The sequence below is a fragment of the Lynx rufus genome, unplaced genomic scaffold (genome assembly GCF_022079265.1).
Source record: "Lynx rufus isolate CCGP_SWC_20201006 ecotype Redwood Valley unplaced genomic scaffold, mLynRuf1.p SCAF_8, whole genome shotgun sequence".
In the NCBI taxonomy this organism is placed as follows: domain Eukaryota; kingdom Metazoa; phylum Chordata; class Mammalia; order Carnivora; family Felidae; genus Lynx; species Lynx rufus.
In genome coordinates, this window is record NW_025814896.1 from 82,989,044 (window position 1) to 83,006,250 (window position 17,207).

At 37.8% G+C, this 17,207-nt stretch overlaps 1 protein-coding gene across 1 annotated transcript in view; it reads right to left on the minus strand.

Moving 5' to 3' along the window:
- Positions 1–17,001, minus strand: part of RAB1A (RAB1A, member RAS oncogene family) — a 31,450-nt gene extending 14,449 nt beyond the window's left edge. The window contains exon 1 of the mRNA XM_047069436.1: positions 16,771–17,001. Coding sequence (XP_046925392.1) covers positions 16,771–16,793 — 23 coding nt within the window. The 5' untranslated portion in view covers positions 16,794–17,001. The remainder of the gene's footprint in view (positions 1–16,770) is intronic.
- Between the last annotated feature and the right edge of the window lie 206 nt (positions 17,002–17,207).

Consider the following 17,207-nt stretch of genomic DNA (forward strand, 5'->3'; position numbering starts at 1 on the left):
TCCCTCTCTCTCTGCCCCTCCCCCGTTCATGCTCTGTCTCTCTCTGTCCCAAAAATAAATAAACGTTGAAAAAAAAAATTTAAAAAAAAAAAAAAAAAAAACAATAGCCAAAGTATGGAAAGATCCCAAATGTCCATCGATGGATGAATGGATAAAGAAGAGGTGGTGTATGTATGGTGGTATGTATATATATACATACACAATGGAGTATTACTCGGCAATCAATAAGAATGAAATCTTGCCATTTGCAACTACGTGGATGGAACTAGAGGGTATTATGCTAAGCGAAATCAGTCAAAGAAAGACAAATATCATATGACTGCACTCATTTGAGGACTTTAAGAAATAAAACAGATGAACACAAGGGAAGGGAAGCAAAAATAATATAAAAACAGGGAGGGGGACAAAACATAAGAGACTCTTAAATATGGAGAACAAATGGTTACTGGAAGGGTTGTTGGAGGGGGGATGGGCTAAACGGGTAAGGGGCATTAAGAAATCTACTCCTGAAATCATTGTCGCACTATATGCTAACATGGATGTAAATTTAAAAAATAAAATTTTTAAAAATGATACACTTAAAGCGAAACCCAAATATCACAATTTAAATTTAGATTGCAATTAGTTAAATGTAAGCAATATGTAAAACGTTCAGAAGTGATTATCTCTGTAGATATCCATCAACTGCTACTTAGGTTTACACAGTGATTATGTATTACCTAAAATGTTTTTCTAGTTTTACCAAGTTATCATAGTACACTTATTGTCCTAATTATATCTGAAAAAAAAAATATAAAAAAATCCAAAGTGCCCTACTCAGCAACAAAATAAAAATCATAGAAGGAAACAAGAAGCTCTTAAGTCATAAAGGGGATTTAAGCACAGGATGAACTAATAAATAATTAACATCCTTTCCAGTTTGAGATCCTAAAGAAAAAAGGAGGGGAAGGGAATAATGACTGTAAAATTTACCCATAATAAATAATACTGAACTGACGTTAGTACTATTGACACCCTTAGACCAAATAAAAATTTTTTTAAGTTTATTATTTATTTTTAGAGAGAGAGAGACAGAGCATGCGCACATATGTGCACAAGCAGGGGACGGGCAGAGAGAGAGAGAGAGAGAGAGAGAGAGAGAGAGAGAGAGAGAGAGAGAATCACAAGCAGGCTCCGCACAGCCAATGCAGAGCCCAGCATGGGACTCAAAACCACAAACTGCAAGATCATGACCTGAGCTGAAATCAAGAGTCGGATGCTTAACTGACTGAGCCACCCAGGCGCCCAAGACCAAATAAATTCTTAAGAATGATGAACATTAGCAATGAGTACATGTTAACAATTTACATTGCAGTTAGCAAGAATAATCACACCACTGATACTACTTTACTTAGCTTTTAACAGAAATTTAGACACAACAAATGCCCTGAAATCACCAATCTCCCAGAGCACAGTGCCAGGCATCCAGTGAACACTCAATTAACACCCCCTGAATCAGCTGTATTGGACCCTGTTACAATAAAAGACAGCACTGGGCCACAAATGTTGCCTGAATACTGTTCATTACCTTAAAGATCAACTTTCTCTATTTCAGCATAAACATAAGGCTGGAAAAAAACAAGAATGCTTCCTAAGTGTGTTACAAATTACATTATGGTTAAAAGAAATTAACAGTTAATTTTCTAAAAATCAACTTTTTCAATTATCACATTCTTTTTAACTTTTACAGTGTTATTTTAAAACAGTTAATTTGGGGCGCCTGGGTGGCACAGTCGGTTAAGCGTCCGACTTCAGCCAGGTCACGATCTCGCGGTCCGTGAGTTCGAGCCCCGCGTCGGGCTCTGGGCTGATGGCTCAGAGCCTGGAGCCTGTTTCCGATTCTGTGTCTCCCTCTCTCTCTGCCCCTCACCCGTTCATGCTCTGTCTCTCCCTGTCCGAAAAATAAATAAACGTTGAAAAAAAAAATTTTAAACAGTTAATTTATGAGTTTCTGATAATTTACAGTTCACAGCTATTATAAATAATATGAACAGTTGAGCACTCTTCTCTGCAATGAGCTAATCACTGGAAAAAGTAAGAACTTTTTCCAGTTTTACTAACATGACAAGAGACTTGGAGGAGAATGGCAAACAAAATCAAACTCACAAACTTCTTCCTCTTACTGAATACACATACCTGGAGAGTGTGATCAATAGCACATTACTTGCATTGGAACATTTAAAATTACCTACTACTGTAGTAGCTTATTTCTAAATTATTAATATACCAAATGTTCAAGAGAATTCAGAGATTCGAGACTGCTTAAAGATATGTCTCTAACTATAATTTACAAAGCAGAACACAGTAAAAATGCTGACAAAAACACAAAAATCTATAATTAGAAAGCACGAGGTGACAATTCTGGTATAGAGTCAAGAACAGTTTAGCAAATGTGTTTTCATTTATTCCCCAAGAATTTGGATTTTCAGTTTACAATATAATTTTGACCAGAGTGCAAAAAAAATAGATTATTCTAGTTCAGAAATCTATAGAGTTACAAAATCACCACATTCTTCTAAATTAGATTTTCTAATTTCAGTTCAGGTCATGACCTCATGGTCCTGAGATTAAGTCCCTGGTTCCTGGTTGGCTCCACATTGGGCATGAGACCCTGCTTAAGATTCTCTCTCTCCCTTTGCCCCTCCCCTGCTCAGACACTCTCTCTCTCTCTCTCTCTCTCTCTCAAAAAAAAGAAAATCCATTTCCTTAATTCCCTTCATTTCACAGACATACCTGTGAGTATGAAGATAAACTAACTTACTCATCTGTATATCCAAAAATCTGGCATTGTACCTTTTACAAAGCATGTGCTAAGAGACCAGAGATCATTTTAAATTTGCATTTTTAATCAGGTCTCTTTTGTTGTGAGACACAACTAAAGAAGATCTATGGCCATTCTTGATTAACATTTTGGCAAAATCCTAGGGGTAAAAAATGGATGGGGACACGGCATGTTAAAAGGACACAGGAACCAACAGAAAGTTCCCTCACTGACCAAGGAAGAATAACCTGAACCACAAAATAAACCATGCATTGGGTTATAGGCCAATGAATAAAATAAACAACCATGAGTTCATACTGGTATCAATTATTAAATAAATAACTGGGAGATCAATCTTCCTTATAGGAGTCCAAATAATACATGTAGAAGGAATAAGAGAAGTAGAAAATCATCAATAGATCACCACAGTAATAACTGCTGCAGGCAAAATCCAACAATGACTTCAAAAATTTGCGGGTGAAACTTTAAGGAGAAACAGGATATATACATGGCCTCAAAGTATGTCCCCTCAAATATTTATTACTGTGGTGGCTTTAACTTTGCCCACAAATTCTTCGAATACTCCTCCATCTAGAAGATGGACTTAATTCCCTTCTGTTGAGTGTGCGCTCTTAAAGACTGCTTTCTAAGAGTATGGAAAGGGAAATATAGTAACTTCACAATGGAGGAACCAGACAGACACCACCTTAACTGATTAAGGTGAGTATCATCAGTAAGAAGTCACGCTGATTTCATGTACCTTCTGATACAATGTGATGAGTAGAGTGCTCCGCCTCTAAGGTATCTTCTCAAAGTTCATAACCCCAGTTTAATCATGAGAAAACATCAGACAAATTAAAATTGAAGGACATTCTACAAAATATCTAATAGCACTCTTCGAAAGTGTGAAGATCATGAAAAACAGGAGACTGAGAAAAACACAGACTGAAGAAGGCTAACATGTATAACAGGTAATTCCAACATGGTATCCTGGACTGGATTCTATAATAGAAAATGGACATTAAGAGAAAAACTAGAGAAACTACAATAAAAGTCTGTAGTTTAGTTAATAATGTACCAATGTTAATTTCTTTTTTTTTTATAATTTTTTTTAACGTTTATTTATTTTTGAGACAGAGAGAGACAGAGCATGAACGGGGGAGGGTCAGAGAGAGAGGGAGACACAGAATCCAAAGCAGGCTCCAGCCTCTGAGCTGTTGGCTCCAGGCTCTGAGCTGTTAGCAGAGGCCGACGCGGGGCTCAAACTCATGGACCACGAGATCATGACCTGAGCCAAAGTCAGAAGCTCAACCGACTGAGCCACCCAGGCGCCCCCCAATGTTAATTTCTTAATTTTGATAAATGTACTTTGGTATGCAAGATGTTAATATTAGGGGAGGCTAAGTGAAGGATATACAGGAATTCTCTGTACTATTCTTACAACTCTTCTATAAATATATTTCAAAACAAAAAGATTTTTAAAAAACCACAAAGTAGGGGCGCTTGGATGGCTCAGTTGGTTAAGCGTCCGGCTTCAGCTCAGGTTATGATCTCAGTTTGTGAGTTCAAGGCCCACACTGGGCTCTGCTGTCAGCACAAAGCCCACTTCAGATACTCCGTCTCCCCTCTCTGCCCCTCCCCTGTGCGTGCTCTCTTTCTCTCTCTCTCTCAAAAATAAACATTAAAAAATAACATAAAAAAATAAAAACAGGATAAATACAAAGATGGAAGGAGTAAAATATTTTTTGAAAAAACACTAAGTATGAGGACATTAGTGAAATGGGCACAAAATAACAATCTCTTTGAAAAGCTATCTCCTGGGGCACCTGGGTGGCTCAGTCAATCATGCATCCAACTTTAGCTCAGGTCATGATCTCACGGTTTGTGGGGCTGGTTTGTGGGTTTGAGCCCCGTGTCAGGCTCTCTGCTGACAGCTTGAGGCCTGGAGCCTGCTTCAGATTCTGTTTCTCCCCCTCTCTCTGTTTCTCCTGTGGTCACACTCTGTCTCTCTCTCTCTCTCAAAAATAAACATTTAAAAAAAATTTTTTTAAGAAAAAGAAAAGCTAGCTGTTATTTTTTAAACATAAGAGACATATTTTGTGTTTTCTCAAGTTAAATCAACAAATCAGAAATCTTGCTGGAATCTACAAAATAAAGACTTAAAAGCTGCTTTTGAGGCACATTAGAGAAAACTCTTGAACTGCTTGAACTTATATTAACATGAGCAAAGATTACATTTTAATTTAAACAGGAGATAATTCAGTGAGAAAGCAAAGACAGTTAAGGTAGACTGACAGATTAAGGCTGGATAGAAAGAGACAGATTCAGGGAAATAAACAGCCTTTAACAAATGGGTGGTGGGGCATCAAAGATAACGGCGATTGAAAAAAAAATTCTTTCACTATCTCCTGTAAGTCAATTCATGGTCTACTTCAGCAATATTGGAAATTCTCTATTTCCATTATTTATGATCTGATTATAATCTTGATACCTCTGCCATTTTTGCATGCAAGCACTAACAGATAATTTTCTGTATTTTTAAAAAAGTCCCTATTGTGAGAACATGATTATACTTTAAAAAAGTTACAAAAACAGGGGCGCCTGGGTGGCGCAGTCGGTTAAGCGTCCGACTTCAGCCAGGTCACGATCTCGCGGTCCGTGAGTTCGAGCCCCGCGTCGGGCTCTGGGCTGATGGCTCAGAGCCTGGAGCCTGTTTCCGATTCTGTGTCTCCCTCTCTCTCTGCCCCTCCCCCGTTCATGCTCTGTCTCTCTCTGTCCCAAAAATAAATAAACGTTGAAAAAAAAATTAAAAAAAAAAAAGTTACAAAAACAAACTTTGGTTCAAAATTCTACTTAGGTAAAGTGGTTTCCTTCTCATGAAGTTACCACACTGTACATAAAATACGTAGTAAGGGATGAATCCACTTATGTCTGAATCTAAAATGCCACCGGGAGGGGCGCCTGGGTGGCTCAGCTGGTTAAGCTTATGTCATGATCTTGCCATTCCCAAGTTCCAGCCCCGAGTCAGGCTCTGTGCTGACAGCTCAAAGCCTGGAGCCTGCTTCAGTTTCGGTGTCTCCCTCTCTCTCTGCCCCACCCCCACTCATGCTCTCTCTGTCTCTCAAAAATAAATAAACATTAATAATAAAAATAAAATAAAATAAAATAAAATAAAATGCTACTGGGAATTCTAAAACCTGTAGAGACTGTTTATGTGAAACACTTGTGAAAAGATTACATTTTGTTTAGTATAATTCATTTCCCACTTTTGTTTTTAAAAAATGTTCACATACATAAAAGATTTGGGAGAAAATGGACACTTCTAAATTTTAGGATTACAACTGATACCTTCTTTACTTTTTTCACAGTCTGCAATAAATACATATTACTCTTATAACAAAAAACAAATTATTTGAGAGGAAGAAAAGTTTTAACCAGAGGTTTTTCCCAAAGACTTAACACCTCTGCAAGTTCATCCAGCATTACTACCATAACATAAATGATTTCTAAATAGGTAGAGCAGAGTCAAGATAGCACTGGCACATTCCCAATACAGCCACAAGTATATGAAGTCAATTTTTTGGATTAAATAAGAATAAACATTTTTCTTTTATGAAATAAAATTTAGATTACCAAACATAGGTCATATGTAAGAGAAAGCTGACTGACATTAACACAACTTTCAATATTCCACCCTCTGGAAACATACCAAGGAAGAAAAGACAAAAGCAAAACAATTGGCTATAATATAAAGTCGTTTTTATCCACACAGTACTCCCAAAATACAAACTTCATGTCACCTATATCTTAGAAAAGGCCTACTATTTTTAAAAGTTCAGTGGAAAGTAAATGTGTTTTTCATCCAGAGCAAATTCCCTTGAGAAAGGTAGAATGTTATTCTACCTTTTTTATAAATGTCATACTTGAAAATAACCTAGGCTCACATAAAAAATTTAAAACAAAATTATGACTATGATATTATGACACAGTGGCCAAATTTTAATTCACTATTAAACTATACACTGTTCTATTAGACTCTAGGGTATGGAATGATTAATAAAAACTTGGGCTGCAGTTAACTGTGTCTGACATCAACTTTTCTTCTTCACTTTTTTTTTTAATGTTTTATTTTTGAGAGAGAGAGCACGCGCGCACACGCACACTTGAGCAGGGAAGGGGAAGGACAGAATCTGAAGCAGGCTCTGTGCTGACAGCAGAGAGCTCCATGTGGGACTAGAACCCAAGAACTGTGAGATCATGACCTGAGCCGAAGTCGGATGCTGAACAAACTGAACCACCCAGGTGCTCCCCTTCACTCATTTTAAGTATGCTCCATGGAAAACAATTCAAAATTGACCATCAGGCTGGAGAAAAGAGGTAAAAACTTTTAGTTCCTTCACATATTTCCATTGTTTGAATTTTATAAAGCACATATTACTTTGAAGACTAAACTACATAAAAAACAAAACAGGGGCACCAGGGTCCGACTCTTGTTTTCAGCTGGATCATGATCTCATAGTCTGGGAATTCAAGCCCTGCACAGGGTTCTGCACTGACAGTACGTTGTCTGCTTAGGACTCTTTCTTTCTCTCTCTCTCTCTCAATAAATAAACAAACAAACAAACTTAAAAACAATAAAAAATAAATTTTCAGCTATGGACAAAAGCACTGTCAAAGTAATCATCAAGTATCTCAGAGTACAACAGTCTTTCTTCCAAATTTAACGAAATAGCCAAGCAATTTTTTAAAAATTGTCCCCATAAGCTATTCATAAAAGTACACGTTTTTCTTTGATATTTAGAGACAATAAATTAATTTTCCAGGTTCCATTTCAGCTCAGTTTAGAAGTGTTCCAAAAATTCAAAGTTGGAATTCTGAAAATGAAGGATACTTTGGTAGCTCTAAACAAAGCGGCAAGTCATACAAGAGGACAATAAAAGTAGATAGGTCTTACAACCTATGTAACCAGTATTTGCTGAAAAATATGCCAGGGAGGAGATGTAAATATCCTCTACTTCTTTTACCTTTCAAAGCCTGCACGGGTTTTAGAGCTGGAACGACCGGTATTTGAATTCAAGCTCCACCCTCTCTACCTTGGGTTTCTTGTCAGATTTAGAAAAAAAATGCCTCTAAAACCTGTAGCACAGTATCTGGCACATTACAGAAGCACAATAAGTGGCAATTATTATTATTTTTCCTTCCTCCCTCCAAACCGCTAGGTAACCTGACGAAAACCTTTAAGAGCTTTGACAAAAACTTTAAAGCTATTTATCCAAACCCTCTGTTCAGATGATGGTGACAAAATACCACAGGAATTTACTAGTATAATCTAAAATAAAGGTTTAAAAATTACCAACTAACAGTTATAAGTACTATGATCACACCAGTCACAACTCCCAAAGCCTAGCACACACAACACAGTAACATGGTCTGCAGCAAGGGTGCCCTCTCCAGCAAAAGAAAGGCAGTTCTCTGCTTCACTCGCTTTACTCACAGAAACACATCCATGACTTCCAAGGCCCCAAGTATAAATATTCAAGAATAGTCATGAGGGTAGAAAAACTGAGAATGGATACAATAATTGACTTCAAGCCTAAGGAAGCTTTAAATACCAACCCAAGATGTGAAAGAGAAAGTCAAAGACCATAATATGTACCTCGTAACATGTATTTCACAAACCTTTAACATTTTTAAAAAGACCTCTCTAATCATAAATTTTAAAAGACACTGACCACAAAAATGTTAGTCGCCTAATTAACTGGCTCAAATTTTAAATTTCTAGAGTTAACCACACACAGTAAGTTGGAAACCGCATACTAGGACTGTGAAATCACAGGCCCTTGAGTTAAAATTCCAATTCTGCTGCTTACTGAATGCCCTTAGGCAAGCCATTAAACTCTTCTCTGCCTTTGTTTCCACATCTGTAAACCTAGGACACTATTTCTTCACAGGACTGAAGGAAAGAATGTACATAAATAAAATTTCTGGCTATTGATGACAACTCAAATTGTTAGCTCTTGACTACATCCCAAGACTAGCATCAAGGGTTCTGGAGAGTCCTCCTCAGTACTCTGTTACTCTCCAGCTAAAGAAAACATAAGTAAAACTTCCTGTTAATGATAGAAATCATTGGCCCTTTCTCTAAATCTTCTGCATCACCTATTCTGCCATTCTATTTTTTAAAAGTATCACAAGATTTAATCTGTGATAATACTGTGATACCAATTATACTTGTTTGAGCATGAGACATTTTTTTTTTTTAAAGTTAACTTATTTATTTTGCGAAAGTGAAAAGCATGGATTGGGGAGGGGAAGAGAGAGAGAATCCCAAGGAGGCTCCATGCCACCAGCACAGAGCCTGACACACAGCCTCCATCCCACGAAGAGATCATGACCAGAGCCGAGATCAAGAGCGGGACACTTAACCGATGCTTAACCTACTGAGCCACCCAGGTGCCCCCATGAGTCACCTTCTTAACAAATTGGTATGCACCTGCGAGCAGAGTCCATCTTTCGCAATAAAAAAAAACTCCCCCCCATCCCCTGCCCCAACTCCTAGCATATTCTAACTAATGACAGAGAAAGGGCTGGCTGTTTTCTTTACCAAGCTTTCTTGTAAGGTTGAAATTACCCCTGTGTGTGTGTGTGTGCATGCATATACACACACACATAGGTATGCATTTACTAGAAGATTTTTTTTAAATGTGTATTAAGAAAATTGTTAAAGTAGACAAAAACAGACTAATTGGGTGATGAGTAATCATGTGTGAGAAAAGCTTTAAAACTGAAACCACTTGCCATTTACAGTCTAACATCCCTTATTAGAATATACATGTCAAATAACATCTCTATAGCACTGTACAGTTTACTCTTGAGACTCAGAACTGAGGTGGTACTAATCACATTTTATAGAGAAAGAAACAGGCGAAAAATGCATAAATGACTTGCAGAGGTAAGTGTCAATCTGAACTTAAACCTAGGGTTTGTAACTCCAAATGCTGTTTTTTATCACACCATATTCCTTCAATGATGTATTTTACATACTCAGATGATAAAAACCTTAAGTCATACATATAAAACCTATCAGAATGAGTCAAACGATTATGAACTAGTACACAGGACCTGACCAAATACAAAGTAAAGTGTGATTCACTGCTTAAATTAACTTAGAACATTTGTGTTGGTAGAAAATAAGTCAGCTTGGCTCAAAAAAGCATGGTAAATTTTACAGTTCAGACTTCATTAGCTTTAGTAACTGATGAATCCAATTGGTCTATGAAGACAGGTGCTAGCCACCAATCTACAAATAAAGCACTAAATGATTATCCAGTGTGTATTTCACAAAGTTGCTTCAAATGTCCTTTTATAAACCTAGCTATTCGACTATTTGTATAAGTTTCATCAAACACTTAAGACTATATCACACTTGGCTAGGCATTATCCTAACTATATCCTTTACTGAGGTAGTAAAGATACTACAGAAATGATCTGTTGTTCTTAATGCAAACACTAATGTTCTGTGAACTTCATGTGCCTGTTTCAAGGCTCTTGGAAACAACTCATATATTAGTAATTCAATGAGAAACAGAAAGGTAGCATTTTAAAAAAAAAAGAGGAAAGCACAGAATAGTTCACGAAAATAAAGCATACCCAAATAAATCTCACATTTTAAAGCTAATTAGCTCAATACCAGACTTTAAATTAAACTGAGTATAAACAGCATGCACTTTTATGCAAAATGTTTTCAGTATGTATGCACAAAGGGAGCATGTCCACAGATTTCATCAAATGCTCCTAGGAGTACATGACCATAATAAATGGGTTAAGAAAAACTGCTTTATATTTACCCAAAGAATACAAGAACACTAATTCAAAGGGATACATGTACACCTATGTTTATAGCAACACTATTTACCAGAACCAAGATATGAAAGCAGCCCAAGTGTCCATCGATTGATCCATGGACAAAAAAGATGTGGGGTGTGTGTGTGTGTATATACACAATGGAATATTCAGACATAAAAAAGAATGAAATCTTCCCATTTGCAACAACATGGATGGAGCTAAAGCATATGATGCTAAGGGAAGTAAGTCAGAGAAAGACAAATACCTTACTTCACTCATATTTGAAATGTAAGAAACAAAAGGGAAAAAAATGAGAAACAAATCAAGAAACAGGCTCTCAGTTATAGAGAACTGATGGTTACCAGAGAGAAGGGTGATGGAGCGTGGCTTAAATAAGCATGGGGATTAAGGAGTGAATTTGTGGTGATGAGCACCAGGTGATGTATGGAAGTGCTGAACTGTTGCAGGTGTAATTGTACACCTGAAACTAATATAACACTATATGTCAACGGGAATTAAAAAACAAAACAAAAAAAGAATAACTGCCCTAAATCAAGTTATTGGAAAATATCTATAGGCAGAGTGAAAAAAACAAAGAATAATTCCATTTAAGTACTATTGTTATTCAAAGGAAATATATTCAGACAAGTTGAATCTATCACTGTTCATAGAAAACTTCAATTACATAATTTATGTAATTGCTCACTAGTTTGAAGCACAGACTGCAAAAAAAATGCCCCTGAAGCCAGGTGGCTGGCACATAGTAAGCACTCGTTAAATAGCAGCTTCTGTTAAAAAAAAAAATGATGTTTCCAAAGAATGGTCCCCCTTATAAACAAAGGCGTTTACATGATCACCACCTGTCAGAATTAGGAAATCTACAAACAGGGAACAGTGTAAACTTAATCGGAACCTGTCACAACCTTGGATTTAATAAAGCAGAGTGCTCCTAGCAACTGAGCCAACCAGTCACAAAACTACCAAGGAAAACTTCATTTCCTACTCCTCCTCTGTACCCCATTTCTCAACAAACCAACACTTTTTCTCTCACTCCTCAGGACTATTATTTTTTTCCAAATATCACCCCACATTACCCTTTTATTTATTATCTGAAACACAGAGCAGTTTGAAAGAAAAGCCAAGACCTAAGTGTTCTTCCCTAAATACTATTCTAGACATCAAAAAAGCAATCTCAGCTCCACCTTCTACAGGAAAAGAGAGGAGTAGTCTGACCATGCCTCTCTCCTTGGTGGGGGAGGGAGGAGGCATTTTGCCTCTTTTACTGAAACTCCAAAGTTGAGCTCAGACAGTGGTAAAAAGCTGATAAGCTACATAAATAAAATACCTCATGCATTGGCATTCTATATCCATTTTTGGTTTATTTTCATCTTAAAACACTCAAAGTATTTTTTAGCAAACCTTAAATCTCAGAAACCTTAAAAAGCATTTCACTTGACCTTAAATATTTTCATACATTAGAAAGAGACAAGAATAGATAACATTAGCAAAAAAAAATAAAGCTATTATCAAAAATGAAACTTTACTACAATGGCAAATAGTAAAACTATCCTAAACGTATAGTCAAAGGTTGCCAAGGAAAGAAATACATGCACACAAAGGATTGCTAGTAGGATGTGAATATAACAAAATGGTAGCACATAGATAAATTACTAAGACTGCTTTCAGAATAAAAAAGACTGAAATATCCAAGAAACAAAATTACTCAGAAAGCAAAATTCTCTTTAAAAGTCAACTAAAGAGTTTTCAAGAGAACACTGGATTCTGAAGCTCTTTCATCTTTTAATATTTTTTAAAAATTTTTATTTGGAATATGTAAGAACCTGTCAAAAAATTCTCATTTTAACTTAATGATGAAAAAAATATTAAATGCCAAATTTCAATTCTCTTCAAATGACCTGACAAGATCATATATTCACACAAAACTCTTAAGATTCATGCTGTAGATTCTACATAGCTGCCGGAAACACACTCCCCAAAAAAAAATCACACATGCTGATTCTCTACAGAAATTAAAGTATATTCTGGATGGTGAGAATTCTGGTTATTTTTCTTCTTTAAACTTTTCTGAATTTTTCAAACCATTATCAACACCACCCAAAACTCATCAAGACAACCAAAAAAAGGCAACTTACTTTAGTTGATTTCTTTTCTAATAAAAAAAGTGCTAAAAAAAAAAAAGTGTATGAAAGCCAATTATGACATACTTACTGTCAGATAACAAAACATATTAAGTTGCTTTTACTTTCAAACTCTTATGTTAAAAGTGCAGGCAGAAAAAAAAAAAAAGAAAGAAAGAAAAAGGCAAATGTTCATTACGTCTACTATTATTAGTCTCCTGTTAGAAGAGCAAAGTTTGAAAGACTGATTAAATCCTGGGCCATGATCTCAAACATCATTCGGAAGCCGTGTTAAAACATAAACAAGGCATTTACTATAAAACTTTTTTTTTTAATGTTTATTTATTTTTGAGACAGAGAGAGACAGAGCATGAACGGGGGAGGAGCAGAGAGAGAGAGGGAGACACAGAATCCGAAGCAGGCTCCAGGTTCTGAGCTGTCAGCACAGAGCCCGACGCGGGGCTCAAACTCACGGACCATGAGATCGTGACCTGAGCCGAAGTCGGGCGCTTAACTGACTGAGCCACCCAGGGTCCCCACTATAAAATTTTTCTACATTAAAGAACTACAGGTGATCCAAGAAGATGACTATAGTCCTTCCTATTGTAGTTAATTGGTATATCCATGATAAGTACCCACACTTTATTCTTAACACACTCCTTACAGATGAAGTGGCCAAAATGGTTTTCTTGACACTAAAAAATCCACCAAAAGCTTATGGATTAGAGAAAAATGTTTCTGGTATGACAATAATGCTAAGTATTTCTTAACCAGTGTGCTGAAATAATCACTGCCTGCTTCACCACCTAGCTCAAAAAATCTTCAGATCTCCAGAAAAAAGAAGAATTTGATCTTTTCACCTACTTTTCCCACTATTGAGATTCCACTTCCAGTTGCTTTTTCTTGTTTGTACTTGAAATTCACAAATCAGTCATTACCCTTAATTTCTGCCATAAAGATAACCCAGGGTTGTCATTTCTCCCATATCAGCCAAATAATGTAGAAAGTAGTCAAAGGGACAGCTTAAAATTTAATCTTTGGCTGCTATATTTCTCATTCTCCTCCTCCCAAACCAAGTTTACAACTAAAAGATCATAAAGTAAAAGCATTCAATAAAAAAACTACCAACAGGCAATCTTATATGTTGATCAATAATCTAAAAAAACCCTGTTCCTTCTGAGAGAACCAAATTTTTTCTTTTATCAAGAACCCATTTTCATTTTTACCAAATTCAGTGGCACCCATGAAGCAGATTTTAAAAGTTTCTAAAAGGAATAAGATAAATTAGATGATAAACCAAAAACAAGGAATATTTAGAGAGCACTTTTAAACATTATCTAGTGTTCTACCCTTTCACATCAACATATGTGTATGCCAAAATACACACGTATCGTAACGTATATTATACCTAACATATATGGCTCTAAGTATAAGCTATTAAGACAACACCATAGAATTGTGAAAGCACTCACCCATTAAAAGTTTTAATTTAAGAAAAAATAAAAGATTTTAAAGTTTAGAACAGGTACTAAAGTAAATAGACGTATAAGAATTTTTGTTCTTTTCTCTATTTTCCGATTTTTCACTAACTACTTTTATGATGGTTAACTTCATTAAAGACAAAAAGAAAAAACGCAAGTCACATTGTTAAAAATCTGCTTGCTGCTTGCCCTTGTGACCTTCCCTAATAAAATACCCATCACCTCCTCTCCAAGTAATTTTCACTAATGCTCTTCAAAGGTTTTCCCAACTCCTATTTTATTAGACACAGTATAGACTAGAAGTATAATTGGCCAGTTACGGGCATACTCGATAGCAGAAAAAGTATAAAAATGACTTCTGGGTTTGATCCTGTTGAGATCATTAACGGATGGTTTGGCACTTAAGAATTACTATCATTGCCATTTATTAACCATTTTCCTTTCTTCCCCCTTGAAAAATCCTCCCCACTCCCTAGAGCTTCTCTAAATCTACTGCTAATAATTCTCTCACAAGCCTCTTTTCTATAAATTCTTCCTGAACCCAACTGCCCAACCACAACCCTCCACCCTCCTGTGAACTCTTGTTGCTCCTATCCATGCTGCACATCTGGAATGAACTCTACTGGCATTTACCAAACTATTTTCTATACTCCATTATAAACTCCTTAAGGGTAAGGATTATATTCCTAAATCCTAGCACTACTAGAATGTCACACATGATAATGACATGACACACACCACCTGGAGTGCTCTTCTTTTGCATACACTTGAATCTCACAACTACCCTGATAGGAATACTGACTGCTATCCTATTTTATAGAAGGAGAAACAAATTCAGAGGCCAAATAATTTGTCATGGTTCTGTTAAACTAATCTTCAAAATCTATTTATAGTACTAAATATATTCAGCAAATAGAAGGAACTCCCCTAATGGACAAGGTTTACAAGTCTCCATAAAGTGACAAATCCATGTACTTTATTGTTGCCAGGAAAACCACCAAATTAGGATCCTCAAGTTCAACTCTCCCTAATTGTGCAAAACCAACTTTGTCCTAGGAGTCTGATAAAGAAATTAAAAACTGCCAACATAGCAAACACGGCACTATGGGAACATGATCCTCAATTTCTTAAAGTATATAAAATTTTAATGAAATAGAATGGCTTCTGTTTAGTGCAAAAGGGGACATTTCAGCATCAAACCACCATATTACAAAACTTGAAGTCAGAATGCATTTTGCAAGAACCATGTGACACACACATGACAGTCAGCTAAACTGATGGGTAGACCTTTTAGGGGAACTGTTTAGCACTAACTGACCAAAGAAGCAAATAAAGTCAACTTTTAAAATACTGACTTTTGCTTAAAAAAAAAAATTCCCTCTCTACCCCAAAGCCTTCTGAGGCTGAAGAACACCAATTAAATCTCCTCCATTGATTAATTTATATATGTAAGCTGAAGGAGGACTTTTTTTTTTTAAGGGCCATTAAAGACAGCCCAAAGAAATCTTCCCAAGTAAAGTGAACACCAGTTCCCAGGAAAGGTGCCAGGTGTGTCACATATGCTGTGGTGACTTCTTGAGTAAGAAAAAGAAATGCATTAACTTTTCATGACACGTCATGGAACCTCATTCCCTATCTTCAAGCATTCAAGAAGGTAATCCAAAACCTACAGATCATAGAGCCCATTCGTTTCTCTTTCAACTTGACAGCAGTCTTCCTTTAGTTTGATAACATCAGAAAAATGTTCCTACGTCTTAGTTGTTTTTCTTTTCTCGACCTACACAAGACAAAATGACTTCAGTGTCCTCTTAAAAAAAAAAAAAAAAAAAAGCAATGGGCCCCGTGAGTTCTTGAAGAACCCCAGGGAATAAGTTAAAAAAAAAAAAAACTAAACTAAAAATGTAAAATAAAATCTCTTCTCACCATCTACTCATTCCCCTCAATCCCACGCAGTGGGAAAAGCATCCATATTACCTGCAGCCTGGCCGGGAGAGTGAAAGAAAGAGCCAACAAGCTCAAGATTTACAAGTAAAGCAGGTTTCCACCCTGACGATTCTGACAGCTCCGCAGAGTGCGGGCGCAGGGTCTGACAGTGCCCTCTAGGACAGCTCTCCCAGTCTATCCTCTCCCCCCTTAAAAATAAGTCTTCCTTCAAAAGTCACTGCTTCTGCGAGAAACTACCCCCCTTCCCGCCGCCCCACCACCGACTCCCAAACTCCCCAACCCCCTCAACAGACTATTCCTCTGCACCGGCCCGGCACTGAGGGCTTCCAACCAGACCCGGTCCAGGCCCGGGCGGCTCACCCCTCCGACCCGACCCCTCCCCCCGGCCACCCCTCTTCCGTCAGACAATGGGGCCCGACTCCGGGCCACCAGCATCTCCTGCCTTACCACCCTCACCTCACCCTGGCCGAGGCCCTCACTCCCGCCTCAGCCCTCTTCGCCCCTCTTAAGCTTTTCCAAGCAGGCCCACGGACCCAGCCGACCGGTGCTCTCCTGCACTCACTATTCGGGATTCATGCTGGACATGTCACTGCAGCTGCCGCCGCCGCCACCGCCGCCCTTGCTGCTGCAGCCGCCGCCCTGACTCTCCGCGCCACGGGTAATCGAGGGAAAGGAATGAGATAGTCTGTTCCGGGAGAGCAAACGTCTTCCCCCACTCCGTCCCCTAAGAACACAATCAGCAGCCGCCGCCACTCAGCTATCGCTTCCACCCAAAATGGCCGCTGGCGAACCAGGAAATAGGAAAGCCTTAGACCGAGGGGTCTTTACACAGCCCAAAGGGCGGCCGCACCGCGTGGCACGCCGGGAAAGAGAGTTCGAACCCACAGCGGGAGCTGGAGACGGACGGTGCGGTGTGTCAACCAGGACTCAACTTCCCGCCAAACCCCGCGCCTCTGGCGCATGCGTACTTGAGAGCTTGTCGCTCGCCCCATTCCCCAC